At 40.6% G+C, this 17,857-nt stretch overlaps 1 protein-coding gene across 1 annotated transcript in view; it reads right to left on the bottom strand.

Moving 5' to 3' along the window:
• Positions 1-2,725: 2,725 nt before the first annotated feature.
• The window catches only part of mtcl2 (microtubule crosslinking factor 2), a 72,087-nt gene continuing 56,955 nt past the window's right edge, over positions 2,726-17,857 (bottom strand). The window contains exons 11-14 of the mRNA XM_068000412.1: positions 11,773-12,024; positions 7,347-7,417; positions 4,700-6,155; positions 2,726-3,449 (exon numbers count right to left, since the gene is read on the bottom strand). Coding sequence (XP_067856513.1) covers positions 3,312-3,449; positions 4,700-6,155; positions 7,347-7,417; positions 11,773-12,024 — 1,917 coding nt within the window. The 3' untranslated portion in view covers positions 2,726-3,311. The remainder of the gene's footprint in view (positions 3,450-4,699; positions 6,156-7,346; positions 7,418-11,772; positions 12,025-17,857) is intronic.

Genomic DNA, 17,857 nt, shown 5'->3' with positions numbered 1-17,857 from the left:
AAAGGATGCAGATGAGGAGTAATAAACAAAGCTGCCAGATTGGGAGGGGAAATGTTAAGGAAAGTCACATTGGAAGGGTGAATGAGACGAAAATACAGATTGGGAGGTAAATGGAAAAGGAATACCAGAGGGACACAGATTAGGAAGAAAAGTGAGAGTTACAGAGTGGGATGGGGAATGAAAGGCAAATAGATTGGAAGAGAATGAAAGGCACACAGTTTGGGAGAGGAGAATGGAAATAGGTAGCCAGAGGAAGCCAGAGTGAATGGGGTAATGATAGGCAGATAGGTTGAGATCAGCAATAGGATATAGCTGAAGACAGAAAGGAATGGGATCGGAAGGGAGAGAAAGAGGCAGACAAGAAAGGTAAGGCAAACTGGGGGAGATGAAGGACAGACAAGACTGTGAGAGATAATAGGAGGAGAAAGAGAGAGGGAGACGGCAGATAAATTAGGAAAGGAAATTGGAAGCAGAAATGTTGGGAAAGGGGATGGGAAGTGGAATGAGAGACTGAGAGGCTGTTGGAATGGGAAACAGACACATGCAGGGAAGGGGCCCGGCCTCATTTTCAGATGGTGATACTGTGTGGCATATAGATACCAAGGAGGGGAGAAATCTAGAGAAATATAATCAACAAAATAGAATGGGGATAACTTTCAACTTCACCAACAGGTGGATGATTCACTCCGCCAGGCTACTGCACAGGTGGCTAAGTTCAGAATGACGGGCAATATAGTACTTTTTATAAAGATATAGGATAGGATTTAGCTGCTTTTAACATTCGGCGAAAAATGAGGGGTTGGGGGTGGGGGATGCAGAGTGCATCCTTTGGCCGCTCATTGTTACTACTGAGAGGCCTGCGGCTCATTTGCAAAGATCTAGCCAGCTGTGCACACCAAACAAGGGGTCCAATGGAACTCACTGGTTGTGGAGCCAGCCAATAGTCTGTGCTGGAGGAGGGAGTGCGGCGGCAATCCCAGAGGTGCACCAGTGCACAGTCTGGCAGCGGGATTTTTTTTTTTTTTTTTTTTTTTTTTTGAGGACAGGAGGAGCATTCCTGCTTCTCCTAACCCCACAAAAATAAAAGATGAAAATGGATTTGGGCTGTTTTATGAATGAACACCAGTGGCCCCTTTAAGATGCATTGGTTAGGTTACTCACTGCCTGACATAAATGGGCAGAATGTAGTTCAAAGTTGCAACTGGGGTCTTACAACAGCGTAGGATCCTGATTTGCATATTTAAACAGCCTTCCACCTTAAACAGGCCGGCACAATCTTTGCCCATTTACAGGCCTGCCTGAAGACTGCATCAGGTGGGCCCTGGACCTCTAAGGGGAGGCAAAGGATTCTCCTCCTCACCTCGATTTTCAAATGCTGGCAGCTGGCTTTTTAGGCGAGAAACAGGCAGACAGCAATTGAAAATTGCTTCCCTGGTTTCTTTGGACATCCTTCTGCTGTGGCACCCAACAGTTGGACAATCAGGAAAACGAGGCCGCCTCCTGCCTCACTCCGACGGTTAAGCTGGGCTCAAGTTTACTCCAGGCGCAAGGCCACCTGGGATGCTGAGGAAATACTGGCATTATGTAGGGTGGGAGGTCATCTGATGTAACAGGTCTCTTTTTTTCCTCTTATTGAGCATTCCTGAGGCACAGGGAAAAGTAAAATCTCCCTATCTAATTCATGCAGCAATGTGTACATTATACGGGAGGTGTAATAATCTCTCCCAGAATTTGTTTCTTTAGTCTACATTCAGGGTAATACAAAACTAGAGGAAAAAAAGAACAGCAACACTGGCATAGAAATTCTAGCCCGCCCAGAAACTGGAACAATCCTCGCACCTGAATGGATAGGCCCGAGGCCTTTGATATTGGGCTTCAGGCCTCAATATCAGCGAGCTGGTGAGCTGCAGACACCTAATGAGCATTCTCAGGCAGCTCGTTGACAAAGAGGACTCTAAGGGAACGATGGCCGGCAGCGGCCCAGGATGTTTTAGTATGGGGTAAGGAGGAGCAGACCTGTTCCTCCTGGCTCCACATTTAGGTAATTGTAATTTAAACAACTTACCTTGTTGGTTGCGACCTGCAACAGTCTCTTTACTGGTCGCCTGTTAGGTTGCATATAGGCCTGTTTTTTTAAAAAAAAACAGCCGGACCAGCACCGGCTGCGGTCAGGGCAACCCAATTTTGTAGAGGGGGCCTGAAACAGGCGTTAGGACCGTTATTTGAATATGCAAAGCTGCCCAACACTCAGGGCATGGGCCGTGGATCAATTTTTTTTGCCTGCATCAATATGGCTGGTGGCTTACTTCTGGCTCATAATAAGCATGCGCTTCCTTCCCACCACCTTAGGAGGCCATATACTGCCTGAAAAACGGGTGCTGTGCAGTCGCATTTCTAGGCCTTCACTGGTCATTTCCCCCCCCAAGTACTTTCATGCCAGTAATCTCTGATTATTACACAGCCTATAATGCAATTCATTTGGAACACATGTAGAATAACACAACATGCAGTGTTTTACAAAGCAATAACATGTAAAATAGCTGAGAAGTCATAAATTATGAAAGTGAAACTCAAGTGGCTTCCTTAGGCCATTCCAATTCCAAGAGGTGTTCCTGCTTTGTAACATACTGCTGATTATATTATTCTTTATAATATATAGAATATTGATTTCTTCTCTTTTCCAATTTAGTGGTTTCCATTAAAAATATATATTTTTTTACTAATGGAGTCATCATCGGAACGATTAGTTCTATCTGTGAACAAAGCTTTTTGGCCAGAAGTAATTTTGGGATTCATTGCACTACTCAATCAAATTGAATCGTGGGTTGTCTGCATTTATTCCTTCCTAGCTAAATATATTTGTGGAATGGAGCAATAGTCATTGAGGTCCTAACCACCTCTCTTGCCCCAGACACATCTATAGTTCACACATGAGAGTAAGGAGAAAGCAGCACAGAGATGGGAGGATACGTTTGCAAAAAAAAAGTAGAGACTGTCATTTGCCATAATCTAGCTAAACAGTTTTGCTGTTGTATGAATATCTATGCACTGCTATTACAGAAATGACTCAACCCCCAAGCATTATAGCCCAGATCTCTCAGATTTTCTTGATAAAAATCAATCAACAGTTTGCTTTCCCTCTACAGTTTGTATTTTGCAATCTACAGTGACCACGACAATAAAACCTGAATACCTTTTCTAAACATCTCCGAGAATTTCACTTATGCTGTCAGATAAAGCGAAAGTTGCAGAGATTATTTTAGCACACACAGAGCCGTCTCCTTGCCCCGATACGTGGCACAGTTCACTACTCAGCCTGATTTTTCTTCAGACACGTTGGGATCTGAAGGCAAAGAACGCGATTTACACTGCGATAATGAATGGCGAGCTGACGATCTGGACGGAAAGCAGGAGGTGAGTGATTGAGATGTACAATCACATGATGCTTCCTGCACAAGAACATGAATGAAATTAAATGTCAATATTTACATGATAAGCAAAAGGTATATCTTGCCTAATAAAATCCGAACACTTTTAGAATCGGGATCAAAATTTCTCGAATGCTAATTAAAAATCTATGGCTAGAAACTACCGCTGGTGATAGTAGACTCAGCGCTTTAACAAGCAGACATGACATTTCTACATCTGCTATTTTAGCAGAGGTATTAACCCATTTCAAATAAATGGGATCATGCCTATATTAAGCTAGCAGACAGGGAAACACCATACAGGTATACCAAATACTCCGATGCTTGTATCACCAACAGCAATTTCTTCTAAAAAAAAATGCTCATTAAGATGAAGGATGTTAGTGTCCGGAAAGGAACACCTCCCGCTCAGTGTCAGCATCAAACATTCCCACGTGCGATACAGCATCACCAGATGCAGAATAGCGTTCCCTGAACTCTGCTCCTACAACAGGCCTCCGCCTCAACTTCGATAGAATACCCCACTCAGTGCATCAATGTGACATTTTTTCCACTTCCCACACCAGCCATCCGATGGCCCCTCAGTGATATTGCCAATTAGTGTGAAAGTAGGGAGTTCGTGTTATAGACTCATATCTATTTGGAATGAGACAAAGATTGTCCAATCTCATTTCACATAGGAATGTTATAGTCAGCAGACAGAAGAGCCTTTCATCACATCAGCCTGGGCTTAATTTCTACCCAAGATCCAGAGGGGAAAGGCGAGCAACCTACAGCAATTTAAAAATAAATTCTGTGAGATGAGGCTCCCAGTGCAGATCACTACTTGCTGGGAGCACAGAGGTCATTGTGTCCGAATCACAGAGCTCCTGATTTTCTCCACCAGATCCATGCCCCTCATGAACCAGATTCCACGTTGGGAGCTTCGGCTCACTAAATTTACGCTTCAATGTTCTTATACCCATTCTGATTTTCATTAATTCAATTTAATTCGTATAGTAACGAACAACATGCAGTTTGTTTACATCAATTACCATATATCTAAAAAGGTACTAACTGGATTGCTCTTTCAAAGAGCCGGTATAGGCACGATGGACCAAATGGCCTCTATCTGTGCTGTAACATTTTATGATTCTATATTAGTCCAGAAAGCCCATTTTAATTTAGAAAAACAGGAACATTTCTGTTGAACACTAGTTGTTGAGTAGAGGGTTTTAAAAATAATTTAATGAGATATTTTAATGAGATGGAACTGCTACTAAAGTGGTTACCTCAAATAGACCAGAAGCTCCACAAGCATCCCGTGTGTCTGGATCTTTACTTCCCTGGGCTGGATAGGGTGTTGGTGGTTTTTGGTCCTCCTTGTTTGGCTGCTTGGGAAGCCTTTTGTTTACGATTCGGGAAACACTGTCTGCTTGTGTATGGCCAAGTGGAGCAGACAAATCTGTTTTTTTGACACATTCTTCAGAGACTGGATCTTTTGATGGTTTGTCAGCTCCGTTTGTTGGACTCTGGGATCTACCACACACATTCCTGAAAAACTCCTGAACAATCCCGTATCTTGATGTATCGCCTTTTGCTTTTGTTTCATGTTGGCTTGATTTCCAAACTGAATCGACACTTCCAGATGTGTGCTCAACAACATTAAACAAACTGGACAGTCCATCATTGATTGAGCTAAGCACTGGACTATCCCTTGTAGTAGTTGACCTAGCCCAAGCTGACTCATTCTGTCCTCTATGAGACATGGCCCATGGACTTCGCTCCCTCGTATGATCTATTTTTGATGAACTTCTTCTCTGCAGCTTTGGTGAGCCATATTTAGGTGAACAGCAAGAACGTTCAAACTTAGTCGGCACCTTTTCCAAAGATGAAGAGAGTTGTTTGCTACGGGAACTCTGGGTTGGCATCAGTAAGGAGCCTCGTGATGCCCATGACCGGTGCAGACTACTAGTGATTGATCTTGGACTCTCAGTCTGCAACCCAACACTAATACTCCGGTTGGTTTGAGTCCCCACATTGATAACTCCAACAGTCTGGCTTGCAGTATCCATAACCTTCCTGTCCATTGAGCTTGTACAAATAACATTTCTGACACAATTGGCTACCTCCTTCATGTCATCACTCATGTTACCTGATATTTGCAGATCATGCAGAGCAGATGGAAACCCAGTAGCAGCAGTAGCAGAAACAGAAACAGGATGTTCTCCAGTGCCACTTTCCAGCAGATCCTGTTTGGAAAAGTTATTAAACCACCTGTTGCAAATATTCTCCGAATGGAGCTCTGAATCCCCAGTTTGTTTCGGTTTTGCCATGGTGAACAGGAAGCCTGGTTCAATCATAATCTTTCCTTCATTGTTTTGAACCAAAGAACCATCCATCCTGCGCACTACTGGTGGACTGTAGTAAATCCGAATGCCAGTTCTGTCTGGTGCTGTGTAACTTCTCTGCATTTGTTTTGTGTTGAGATGTGGGTTAACCAGGTTTGCTGCCTTGGTGAAGTCCCAAGATGAAATCACAGGCATTTCCACATTTGACTGCTCGATTAATGTGCTTTCTGATTTCTCGTATAAGAATTCACAATCTTTGTTCATGTGCTTCCAATTTTTCTTGTTCAGCTCCTCAAGATCCTTTAAACTTTTTGGTAATGGTGCAGTGGTGGGAGGTAAATATGGAGATGCGTCCAACAAGCTCTCAAACTCAGACATGGAAGAAACTGATTTGGCCCTAAAAATAATGCATTTGAAAATAAGTTATTTTTCCCTTTGTGAAACAAAAAGGGCTGAGGCCATATTACTCACTGGAACAAGCCAGAGTGCCAACCCTACTTGTTCTCTAATTGGAATGGTAAAGCTTTCACTGAAATATTTTAATATACCAAGAGAATTCAGATATTTACAGAGTTGGAAAAATACAAATCCAGTAGCTCAATCATGGAGATGCTTCTTGACCAATGATCAATCGACCACAAATTGCTCCATTCTTATAAAAGGAAAAAAAGTCATAAATGGCCCCATCAACTGCTGATACCTAACAAGGGTGGACTCCTGTGCCACTGAAGATGAGAAGTAAATTAATTGAGGGAGATGCAGTATGTATGTAGGGAAAAAAAAGAGAACAAATTACAGGGAGATGTAGAGCGAGTGTACATGTGTGTGGGGTTGGTGGTGATGGAGGGAATGAATTACAGGGAAATGTGCTGTGTTAGGTTAATGTTAAGGGTTGCTTCAATCTCCTTAATCCCAGGCAATTAATACCTCACTGCCTTTAATTTACACAAAGGGGGACCACTATTGCTCCTGTAAATGATTGAGGGGTGATCCAATCGAGGTGTTTAAAATGATAAAGGGATTTTATAGGGTAGATACAGAGAAACTAATTCCTCTGATGGGGGAAATCCAGAACAAGGAGACATAATCTTAAAATTAGAATTAGGTCATTTAGGAGTGAGATCAGGAAGCAATTTTCACACAAAAGTAAAAGCCTAGAACACTCTCTCACAAAAGGCTGTAAATGCTGGGTCAACTGAAATTTTCAAGACACAGATTGATAGATTTTGGTTTGGTAAAGATATTAAGGAATATGAATCAAAGGCAGGTAAATGGAGTTGAGGTACAGATCATCTATGAGCTAAAAGAATGATGGAACAGGCTTGGGAGCTGAATGGCCAACTCCTGTTCCTATGAATCAAGAATTTCAAATTTATGTCGAAGAAACAGCTCAACAGAAAGAAAATGTGGCTAAAAAGTAGTTAACTTATACTGTGATCAAACTTCAGAACCTATATAGGAAAACTGGAAAAGTAGTGAAGAATCCGACAAATGGAGCCTATTTTATGTTAAATGTTACAACAATTACGATTTAATTCTTTGCTTAGCAACAGATACTTCACGTAAGTCCCGATAAATCAATCTTTACCGTTGCAAATTAGTTCCCATAGCCTCTGATTCATCAGAAGTTTCCTTTTCATTGTTGCTGTGATGCAGCATCTGAAAAATACAAGTGAAGAATATGATCTGTAAACAATTATGTAGGAATTTGCAGGTTCTGGTGAATCAGTCTTAAATTCCTCAAATATGTGAACTGTCTCTGCAAGTCACTCCAGCTTAATGTCAGAGAAAAACCACCTCCTCCCTGTGCTAGCTTGACAATAGCACCCTTCTTTGTACCAACATCACCAGGACACTGCAGGTCTTTGATCTTCTGCTTGATGTATTTGCTAAAACAATTGCATGCAGAAGGTAGGGGGTAGAATTTTCCTCATATGCTGTGTTACAAAATTGTAAACCCATTTAGAGAGCACACAGAGGAAATATTCTACCAAGGTTTTTTATTATTTTTTAAATTCTGTTATAAAAAAGAAAAAGATGCAAATCATGGCATGAACTGAAAACACATCAAGGTCTTGCAAGGAATTTAATTTATCCAAAATCATAATGCACTTGTGACTGGGGTGGGGGGGGGATTTTAATTCCTCTTTTAATGATAACAAGACAATGTCTCTTTTTCTCTATAATTAATAAGCTGCTAAAAAAACTGCATTCTCAGAAATCTCAAGATTCTCACGAGCTGTTAATTAGAGAGAGAAACAATCTCTCATTTGTCATTACAAGAATAAATTTCTCAAAAATGAGTTTGTATGTTTTCCAATCAAGCCTATTTGTTACATAAGTATTGTATCTGGTAGAAACCCAACATTTATTTTCTCTCCATCGACACATTTATTTTATATGTTTTAAATTCAAAATTTCCATTCTCCAAGTCACTAACTTGCATTTATATAGGAACACAGGAATATAGTGCCTTTAACGTCATAAAACATCAGTCACAAGTTTCCTCCTTTTTCACAAACTTTGTCAGATATTGGGAGAGATTTTCCTTTTTGCAGCACCTAGGTAATGCTCAGTTCCCAGGCATGGTGAAGAGATGGGGGCCCATTATGCTAGGTCTCTGCCTCCACCACCGTGCGCTGGGATTTTCTCTGCATTCCAGAAATATGATAGAGTAGGCGCAGGCTCAGCATAATCATGGATAGGAGTCAGTCAGAGGGAAGGGCGTTCCCACCCTTCCATCTTGCTGTTTGGTGCCACAAGAAGAAAGGCCCCAGAGGAAACAAGGCATTGGGGCAGCTCGAAGATTGAAAATCAGGCTCAGATAATTTGATAGTTAAAAGTTTCTACCCTTAACTTCATGACAATCTTCGGGTCTCAGGGCCCTCTAATTGCTGTTATCTGGCAACAGCTGGAAAGGCCCGATTCCAACAACCAGGAGCACAGCTGCATTCCTGCTTTCACCCCCAGCTCCACTGCATGTCTATCTGTTTATATGTACTTACATAAAAATGGAACATCTAGCAGGTATTTCCTGTCACATTGAGCTTGACAGAGCAGGAAAGCGTTGCCCATTATGTCAAGTGGCACGCAAAGTATACCATCAGGTCTCATTGCTACATGACACAGGTCTACTGTATCATGCACAGCTACCTGGGAGGGACAATAGAATATGCCTAAGGAGGCTGATGTTTTACAGGGAGGCTGTGACACCCATGCCATCTCTTTCAGGAAGATCTCCAGACAGCACCTAACACCCATACAAACGTGAGAATCAATGTAACCCTTATTGTTCAAAATAATTATAAACAAATACGCTGCACAATGTTCAAATAAGTGCAATACAATTATTTCATCCATTATATGCTGTATGAATGCTGTCAGCCTCATAACACGGTGCTGCCCCTTCGTGCTTTGCTTCAGACATGCAAAATCACTTGCAGTTGATTCCTTGTGGATGAATAAGTGTACTGCCTGGCTGGCTGCAGGATTTCAGAGTCTTCTGGGATTTTGGTGGCCCTAGACCTCCTTGGGCTGTGCATTATAAATCTCTGCATCTGAATCAGTTGCATCTGCTGCTGTGGTGGCTGTGTGGGCCCTTCTTGTATCTCTACCTCCTCCCATACCTGCTGTGCCAAGCGCTTCTAGGGAGGTGGCAATTAGTCTCAAAGAGTCTCCTCCAGCAACCAGACTCTTTGCAGTATTACTCCCAGTGCCTGGACAGTAAATCTGCCTTTTCTTATTCTACAACACTCCATTCTTCAGTAAATTTGCTCAATTAGCATTTGGCCAGGCAGTCACAGTGCTATTTCATTGCCTCCTAATTGCAGTTAAATATTAGGATTAGTGCCACAAAACTATGTCTGATGTGGTGCGACACACAATTTAGCAGTTCTCATCTTATCCAAACTGTGATCTCCCCACAAAATAGTTAGTATGGAGAACAGAGATAGTTTTTAATGAGTCTAAAAGTGTGGAGAATGCTGAATACATTTATGGGTAGACTTAATAAACTCAGTGCACTCGATGCAGAGCTTCACACAATGGCAGTGCCGTCAAGAAGCAAGTGCATCCCACATGATTTTCTATCCATTAATTTTAATGGACGGAAAATTGTTCGGCCTCTCCTTGATGCATGCTCTCTTTGTGTGAAGCTCAGTGCTGGGAGCACTAATTAGTAAAGTCTACCCCCATAATAAGTTATAATGAATTAGAAACTGATTTACTTGGAAAAAAGAATTCTCACAAAAAAATGCAACTAAATCTACTACAAAGAAATGGCAGAATTAGAAGGGGTGATCACTGGTCCATCACACGGGAAGAACAGTGAACATTCAATTAATTAGTTTCTGCTTGAGATGGAATTAAGATTAAGAGGACAAACATATGCATGGTAGATCAAATTCTATATGGAACACAACATCTGTGGGTACAACTGGCCACAGTAAAACAACAATGATTATAATGTCACAGTAATATCCCAGCTATTTTACCTCAGGGGGACATTTCGCAAAGCTTTATTTTCTTAGATGTCTTATCTATCTCAAGAGAATTAACAAATAGGGACAGGTTCATGATACACTGCACATGGCAATAGAAGAAATGTGCTTGGGGGACTGAATGGCCTTTTATTCATTCCATTTTTATTATGTTCCTCTAATAAACGTGGAGTATGCTGAACTTATTACATTTGTGACACTATAATAAATCAGCGATTCGAAGTAGGAGAAACCACCGATGTTTCTGTTTATACAATTAAAAAACTAGACCTTGGTGTAGGTCAGCACAACAGGCATTACTCCCGACAGAAGAGACAGATTTTACTTTCAGCTAACAAATTTCTTATTTGGGTAGTTTGATGTTATGTAAAATATCCAGTCTCATAAGTGCCTGGTGCTGGATTGTGATGGTGTTCTCCCAACCTGTGTTGGAAGTCATAAGTTTGCACTCACAATTGCATAGCAAGATACCAGTTTCAGTTAGGCCATGCAGCCAGGGAGCAGAGTAAAGGCATTTCCCCATGGGAAGCAGAAAGGTTGCTCCGATCCAAAACTGCCCCATGAACAGCACTGGCACAGGCATGGGAACTGGTCATCTGCCTGCCCTCATTAAAGAATAACAATGGGACTAAAAATAAAATAGATTTTTATTTGAAAGAAGTTAGGGAGACATAAAAAATTCAAAAATTGCAGCATTCCCTGTAATGTAATTAAGCAGTTTTAAAAAAAAACATTGGTTTCTTTAAACAGTGACGAGCAGCAAGCATATCTGATAATGTCATTATCATTTATCTCCATATAGTAATACTGGGACAAAAATGAGAGGTGGCTGAATAAATAGGCCCCAAAAATCCTTGAGCCATGATTGCGCTAGAGTTTGCGGGGTCAGCAGAAGGGCATCTAATTCACACGGGGCAGAAGGGCACGTCACCATTAATCATCTGCTCCTCGCAGCCAGAAAATCTGGCACCTGCCTCCATTGGGGAAGGGTTTGTCGAGGCCTCCCTACAGACACTGGCCAACTCCCCCGTGGCCCCCTGTGTAAGTGGGACAATCAAAGTTTTCAATAACAACATTTCTTCTTTCTTCGAAGATCTAGGCTGCTTTTCTGGCCTAAATGCCCCCCTTCTCAAAGGTAGGGCCCAAGCCTGCTGCTCTGAGGTGGGTACGCCTTATTTCACTCGGTATACCGGGTCCCGAGTGAGCCAGGGAAGTGGGAACTGCTGGCATTGGGAGTTCCTGTCCATGGCTCCACCCTCCCCCCAAACCAACATTTGTCTTTTACGGGGTGGGTAAAGGCTCATACCAAGTGTGCGTGCCGGAAATTCCCAGAAAAGTTGGGGACCTGGTGCAACCGGGTACCTTCTGTTTCCTGGTGAGTTCTGTCGGTCCGCTGTCAAAGTTAACAAACCCCATTCTATTTTTTTGGGGCCATAACATTTGGACCTCTGCGATTACAGGTTTTGAAACACGTTAAGGTTTTTAGGACATATTAAGAAGCTGTTTTGCACGTACCTGATTGATCTTATGCTGCATTTCCTTCAGACGTTGCTCGCTGTGGCTCTGCTCATCGTTAAATCGGTCCAGTAACTCTAATTTCTCTTGCCTCCAGTTCTTTTCACTGATTTGAAGCTGCTGCGTTAGGTCCATAACTGCACTGTAGGACTCTGCGAGGAGCTGCTGATGTTCTTCTCTCTCCCTTTTCAAGGCAGTCTTAAGATCACCGGGAGCTTTCTCAGAGGCCAGTTTCCCAGCCCTACCTTCCAGCTGTTGTGGGACAGTTACATATTTAGTATCTTAAACTGAATTTCCAGCAATTTTCATAACATTTTTCTAGCCCCTGATTGAGCCTTAATAATATTTATATTTAAAAACCTAGATTTATGTAATTTGATAGAAAATAGTTCCTCTATAGCTCAAGTTCCAGTGCTTCTTCTCCTGTATTTCTTGCACTTATGGAAAATGTATAATAGAAAAAACACATTTTTCACCGTTTACATTTTTGAAATGACTTCAACTCAACTTTTTTAAACATTTAACTGTGGCTCTTTGAAAAATATACTTCAAGATGTCTACTTCAAAAAATCTACTAGAATGTTGTTGATTCCCACAAGTCTGATTCGCACGTCCTAGATAATGAAGTGAGGGGTTAATTCTATCCTTTCACCAGGGAAGCTGCAATGTAGTAGACATAGTGCCACGACACTGTAGCTCCGATTCTCCGTCCTATGCTCCCCACAAGTGTGGCTTCCCTGGGGAAATGGAATTACAAAGTTGGACTTTTGGGTTGCTATGTCTTAGAGGAGACAGTAAAATCTACAAACCATTTGGGCATAACTTTTTTCTTTCAGTATGGGGGATGGAAGGGAATTGCAATCCTCGGATATATAACTTTACTCATTAATTATAGATTGATTATAGGATATTGATCTGACTTCAGTAGGGTAAAAGGATATTGCAACTTTAACCAGACCAAATTAAAATTAGGTTTAGAAATTAATAACTTAACAAAATAAAAGATCAAATGCAGAAAAACTGAACTCTATGATCAACATTTTCAGAATGAAACTGAGGTGTTTCTTCACTAATCTCGATGATCCTAGGTCACAGACCAACCGTAGGCCACCCTCCCCATTCCCCAGCCACAAACAGATGGAATAACAATTCCCCCCAATGCAAATTACAATGTTCAGATTGTGTGTGTGTGTGTGTGTGTGTGTGTGTGTGTGTGTGTGTGCGTGTGCGCGCGCGCGTGGGGGGAGGGGGGAAAGAAAGGAGGCTCTTCCTCAGTCAAAAGCCACAACCCCTAAATTAACAAAGAATAAAGGATATATTCCCCTTCCTGTTTAATTATATTCTATCCTTTAGACTGAAAGTCTGAGCTCAGAGATGTTACTCCCAAGAGACTGAATGCTAAATATGTTTCTAATCACTAATAATGATTAGTCATGTCTTGACCACTTGGTCTGATGACATATGTTCACTTCTGATTCAGGCTTTCTGTTAGACAACCTCACTGAGCATGTTTGCTGTAAGAAATGTTATTGGCTTGATTCTTAACTATGGACCACAGGAAAAGAGCCTCCAACCACAATGTGCCAGATTTTGCTGGAGCAGGGCATCTAACAGCATCTGCCATTAGTTAGACTTGCGCCTGTATCCTTCAGCTCAAATACATTTTGCCCACAAAGTCGCTAAAAGTGTGAGCTGACAATGGTGCAGTGAGGGAAACAGGGCATCTCCTTGGCCAATGAGATTTAAGGTTTGGGAAATAAACAGCTGAAGGACTGAGAAGGAGGTGAATTCAACATCTAATCAGGTACAGAAAGAGAGAGTGAAAGAAAGATTGGATTAAGAGAGAAAAAAAAAAGAGACAAAGGAAAAGTCAGAAAAAAAATGTAAAATGTAAAATTTTTTAAATCTCCCTGAAAATTTCAAAACCTGAAGGAATGAGAGAGAGTACACTCGCCTTGGGACTGTTAATTTTTAGTACCAGAGAGGTTGATTGGCAGTCATTAAAACATATCATGTCGTTAAAAGGGTACTTACGCTTGTAATTAATAACTGGCCCTAAATATCTGCAGTGGATTTAGTTCGTATCTACTGCATAAATGCAGCAACTTCATGACATTCAATGCATGTCAATGGGGAGGCAGGCAGCGAGATGGCATTTTCCAGAAGCTAACGGCGGAGCGGCGCAACTTGGGCAGCAACTATTGGATATTCGCATTTAACCACGTATCTGCTCCTCGCCTGAAGTTGCTGTACCATTTAAACATAAATAACGGTGAACGCCATTAGCCTCACTGTTATTTTGACAGCAAAATCTGGCCCATTATATTAACTATTGAGTATGACAATGGATCATAAAGATCTTACTTTACACTGAAATTGTTTTGGGGGAGGGGAGGGCGAAAACATCAATTCTCGGAGCAGGAAAAAAGACATTTCCTATCAAGGAGAAGAATAAAAGGTTATATTTAACAACCGCATTTGATTAATTGAATTCACAGTAATTTGAACGTTTCACAGTCTAGTTTCACAAATATTACTCGCAACCACTCAAGATGGTTATTTGAAAGTTTGTAAATATTACAAGATCTCACTTAATTAATATTTGCACTGTAATTAAGTCTTCAAGAAATGTACAATTATGAATGTAACCTTAATTCTGCTTTTATTTCTAGCATTAGAATATTATTTAAATATTTGAAGATGCATTAAAACAGTTTGTGCTATTTCTGGACAGGACAGTAACAAAACAGATGTCAAGGCATCTGCTGGAACTCATCTTGAACAAATATTGTCCCGTGTCCTGACAGAACCTGAACAGGTTAGTGGTAGTGCCCATAAACTCAGTACAATATACAAGAATCTCAAACCTAATGTAAGCCTCTTTAAACAGCTAGAATAAGGCTCTTGAAAAGGATGAAAACATGAACTGAATGCCCTAGAACTTCCCAAATACCAATACCAGAAGTGTTCACTCCAATATGAAATGACAAAGGGAATAAACGCCATTTTTCTCTGATTTTCATCCTCCTGCGGGAGGGACATTCCCAGATACTAATTGTAGTTTATCAGCAGGCTTGTCCTGAGCCATGAGAATCAGGCCTATGATCTTTCCTGGTGTAAATGCCATGCCTTTTTGTCATAGTCCCAACTATCCCTGCTAATATCAGGCGTATATAGGCTACTGATAATCCGCCTCACAATATCACTTGTCTTAGTTTATATTATGTTTGGACCATATTGTTGATTAACCTCAGGTTTAAGATTTTTACAAAATTGTATTTAAACTTTTTATTGTTACAATACTGTCATTTTACAGAATACTTGAATACATTTTACAAGACAGCACACCCAGCAAAGAACTTTGTATGATGGGAGCACATATTGAGATTGAGGGCTCAGAGGGCAGCACATCTGTTTCATGGCCTGAATGATTTTCCATCCATTAACTTTTGAGTGTAGTCCCTTCAAGGATTAAACATTAACTTTTTTTTTTGTCAATTTTGCCCATGTAGCATTAGCTTGGTTCAGTTGGTAACAATCTCAGCTGCGACAGATGATTGGGGATTCAAGCCCCCTCCACTGAAGGAATGTTGCACTGTTGGAGTTGCTCTCCTTTGAATGCAACGTTAAACCAAGACTCCATTTACCTTTTCAGGTGAACTTCAACGAAGAGTAGGGAATTCTTCCAAACTCCTGGCCAAAATTCCTCCCTCAGCCAACACCACCAAAACAGATTAACCAATCATTTATTTGTTTGTCATCTTGCTGTTTGCAAAGTTTGTCTGCACAACAGTGACTATACTTCAAAAGAAATTTGTGTGAAGTGCTTTGAGATATTTCTCAGAGAGGCGCTATATAAATACAAGTTTTGTTTCTATTTTTATTTTTACCAATACTAGCTGAAAACTCCAAAATATCAATGCGTTTTTTTTTCTGTAAAAAAATAAACACAATCTGTCTTTAGGGGGTTTATTTCTCATCAGAAGGTCCACCAGTCAGCACATGGCATACAAATTTCCATCTGAATCACAGCATTTCCATCCCCAGGGTTGCTACATGCAGCTGTGCCTTTAAGTCAGCCTAATGAAGGAAACTGTGGTCTGCTGAGTTAAACATTTGTAATAATATGGTTTAGTTACATCAGCCAACATCTGCACGTCACTTTGTAAATCAGAACAGATTGGAGTAGGAAAAAGGGGGAGGTGATCGCATGAACAGTGGTGCCAAAAAATCCAGCATTCCTCTTAAAGTCCATGATTTGGATAGATATACAAGTTTTTTTGTAATTTTACATGTAAACGCACATCCAAAACATTATTGATATATTGTCATATATGCTGCATTCCACAAATGTCAGCAATATTAAACTGGCATTATTTAAGTTATTCCATCATTCTCTGGTAATTTGACAAAATTAAATTGCTATATATATGGCTGCAGCAACATTGTGAAGGTCTGAAAAACATGGAATCAGTATCTTAGTGACATCAGTCAGCCCAATAACATTTAAATCTTAATATGTAAACAGGGGTCTACAGAGATAAGAGAGAACTGTTCAAAAGAGCACTTTAAGAGTCATATTATAGTCAACTATTAACAATTTAACTCGGAGTACAGTGCAAATGAAAAATATGAAGTTAAGTTAATATTCTTTAACCTCACAAGCTGTACTAATATTCTCTCTAAACTGATTTATTTCAGCATTTGTTCAGTTATGAAGCAACCTTTGTTTGGCTAACATGGAAATACATTTGTTTAAAAATACTCAAAATGTAATAGACTTTGCCTTCATAAAAGTGACTTCAAAAAGTAATTCATTGATTGTGAAGTGCTTTGGGATGCTCTGAGGGTATGACAAGTCATTATACATTATACAGATCCAAAAGTTCTTTCTTTCTAGAAATTACTATTGGCAATATTAGTGAATGGTACTTACTTAATGGGGTTATGTGATATTCCTCTACCTGTTATTTTAACACAGATGTTAACCTGTACCTTTTAAATAGGTTATTGTCGCTGCTGAAATAGAGAGCAAAGGGATGTTGTACAGGCGCATTACCTGCTCACCCACTAAAATCACCAAAATAGTTTCTTGGCTACAGATATTTGTGAAAACTGAAAGGAATTAGTGGCTTGAAGAATGAATCTATATTGAAGATTTTTCTTTTTAAAAAGCTGAAGTATTGATTCAGATTTCAAGAATAACTCCAAACATATACAAATGAAAAATATATTAAAACAAAATGTAAGTGTAGTGGTTATGTTACTGGGCTAATAATCCAGAGAACACAAGTTCAAATCCCACCATGGCAGTTTGAGAATTTGAATTCAGTTTTTAAAATCTAGAGATAAAAAGCTGGTGGAAGTGACCACGAAGCGGTCAGATTGTCATAAAAACACTCAACTGGTTCACTAGTCCTTTAGGGAAGGAAACCTGCCATTTTTACCCAGTCTGGCATATATGTGACTCCAGTCCCACCCTGGTTGACTCTTAACTGGCTTCTGAAGTGGTCTAGTAAGTCACTCAGTTGTATTAAACCAGGGCAACTAGGGTTGGGCAATAAATGTTGGCCTTGCCAGCCACACCCCATCGCAAGAATGATTATTAAAAAATGATGGACAGCAAATATAAACTTCATAAAACAGAAGAAATAATGTCTGGATCATCATAGTGAAAACAACTGCTTACCGTAAAACTGAGAGGAGAGCTGCTCCCACATTATTTTATGCAGGCAGGAAAAATCTCAGATCACACCAATGTGCGAGTTGCACTTTGAGGTTTGGAAGTCATGAAAGTGTGAACTATACCAGATTTATCTGACAGATGTGTTACCAACCTCACAGCATTTTGATCTATTTTATAAAATGGGATGTGTCAAAGGGGTACAATGGCCTCTATATCTCTAGAGAACTATCCTCTACTCTGAAGCCTCAAAATCGGTCTCCAACATCCACCATCGGTAATAGTCTCTGATGGACTCTGCCGGGACTTTTTTAAAAATTTGTTCATGGGATGTGGGCGTCGCTGGCGAGGCCGGCATTTATTACCCATCCCTAATTGCTCTCGAGAAGGTGGTGGTGATCC

Source organism: Heptranchias perlo, chromosome 19, assembly GCF_035084215.1.
Source record: "Heptranchias perlo isolate sHepPer1 chromosome 19, sHepPer1.hap1, whole genome shotgun sequence".
Classification (NCBI taxonomy): domain Eukaryota; kingdom Metazoa; phylum Chordata; class Chondrichthyes; order Hexanchiformes; family Hexanchidae; genus Heptranchias; species Heptranchias perlo.
The sequence above is the reverse complement of the archived record's forward strand: the minus strand, read 5'-3'. Positions and strand labels throughout refer to the sequence as shown.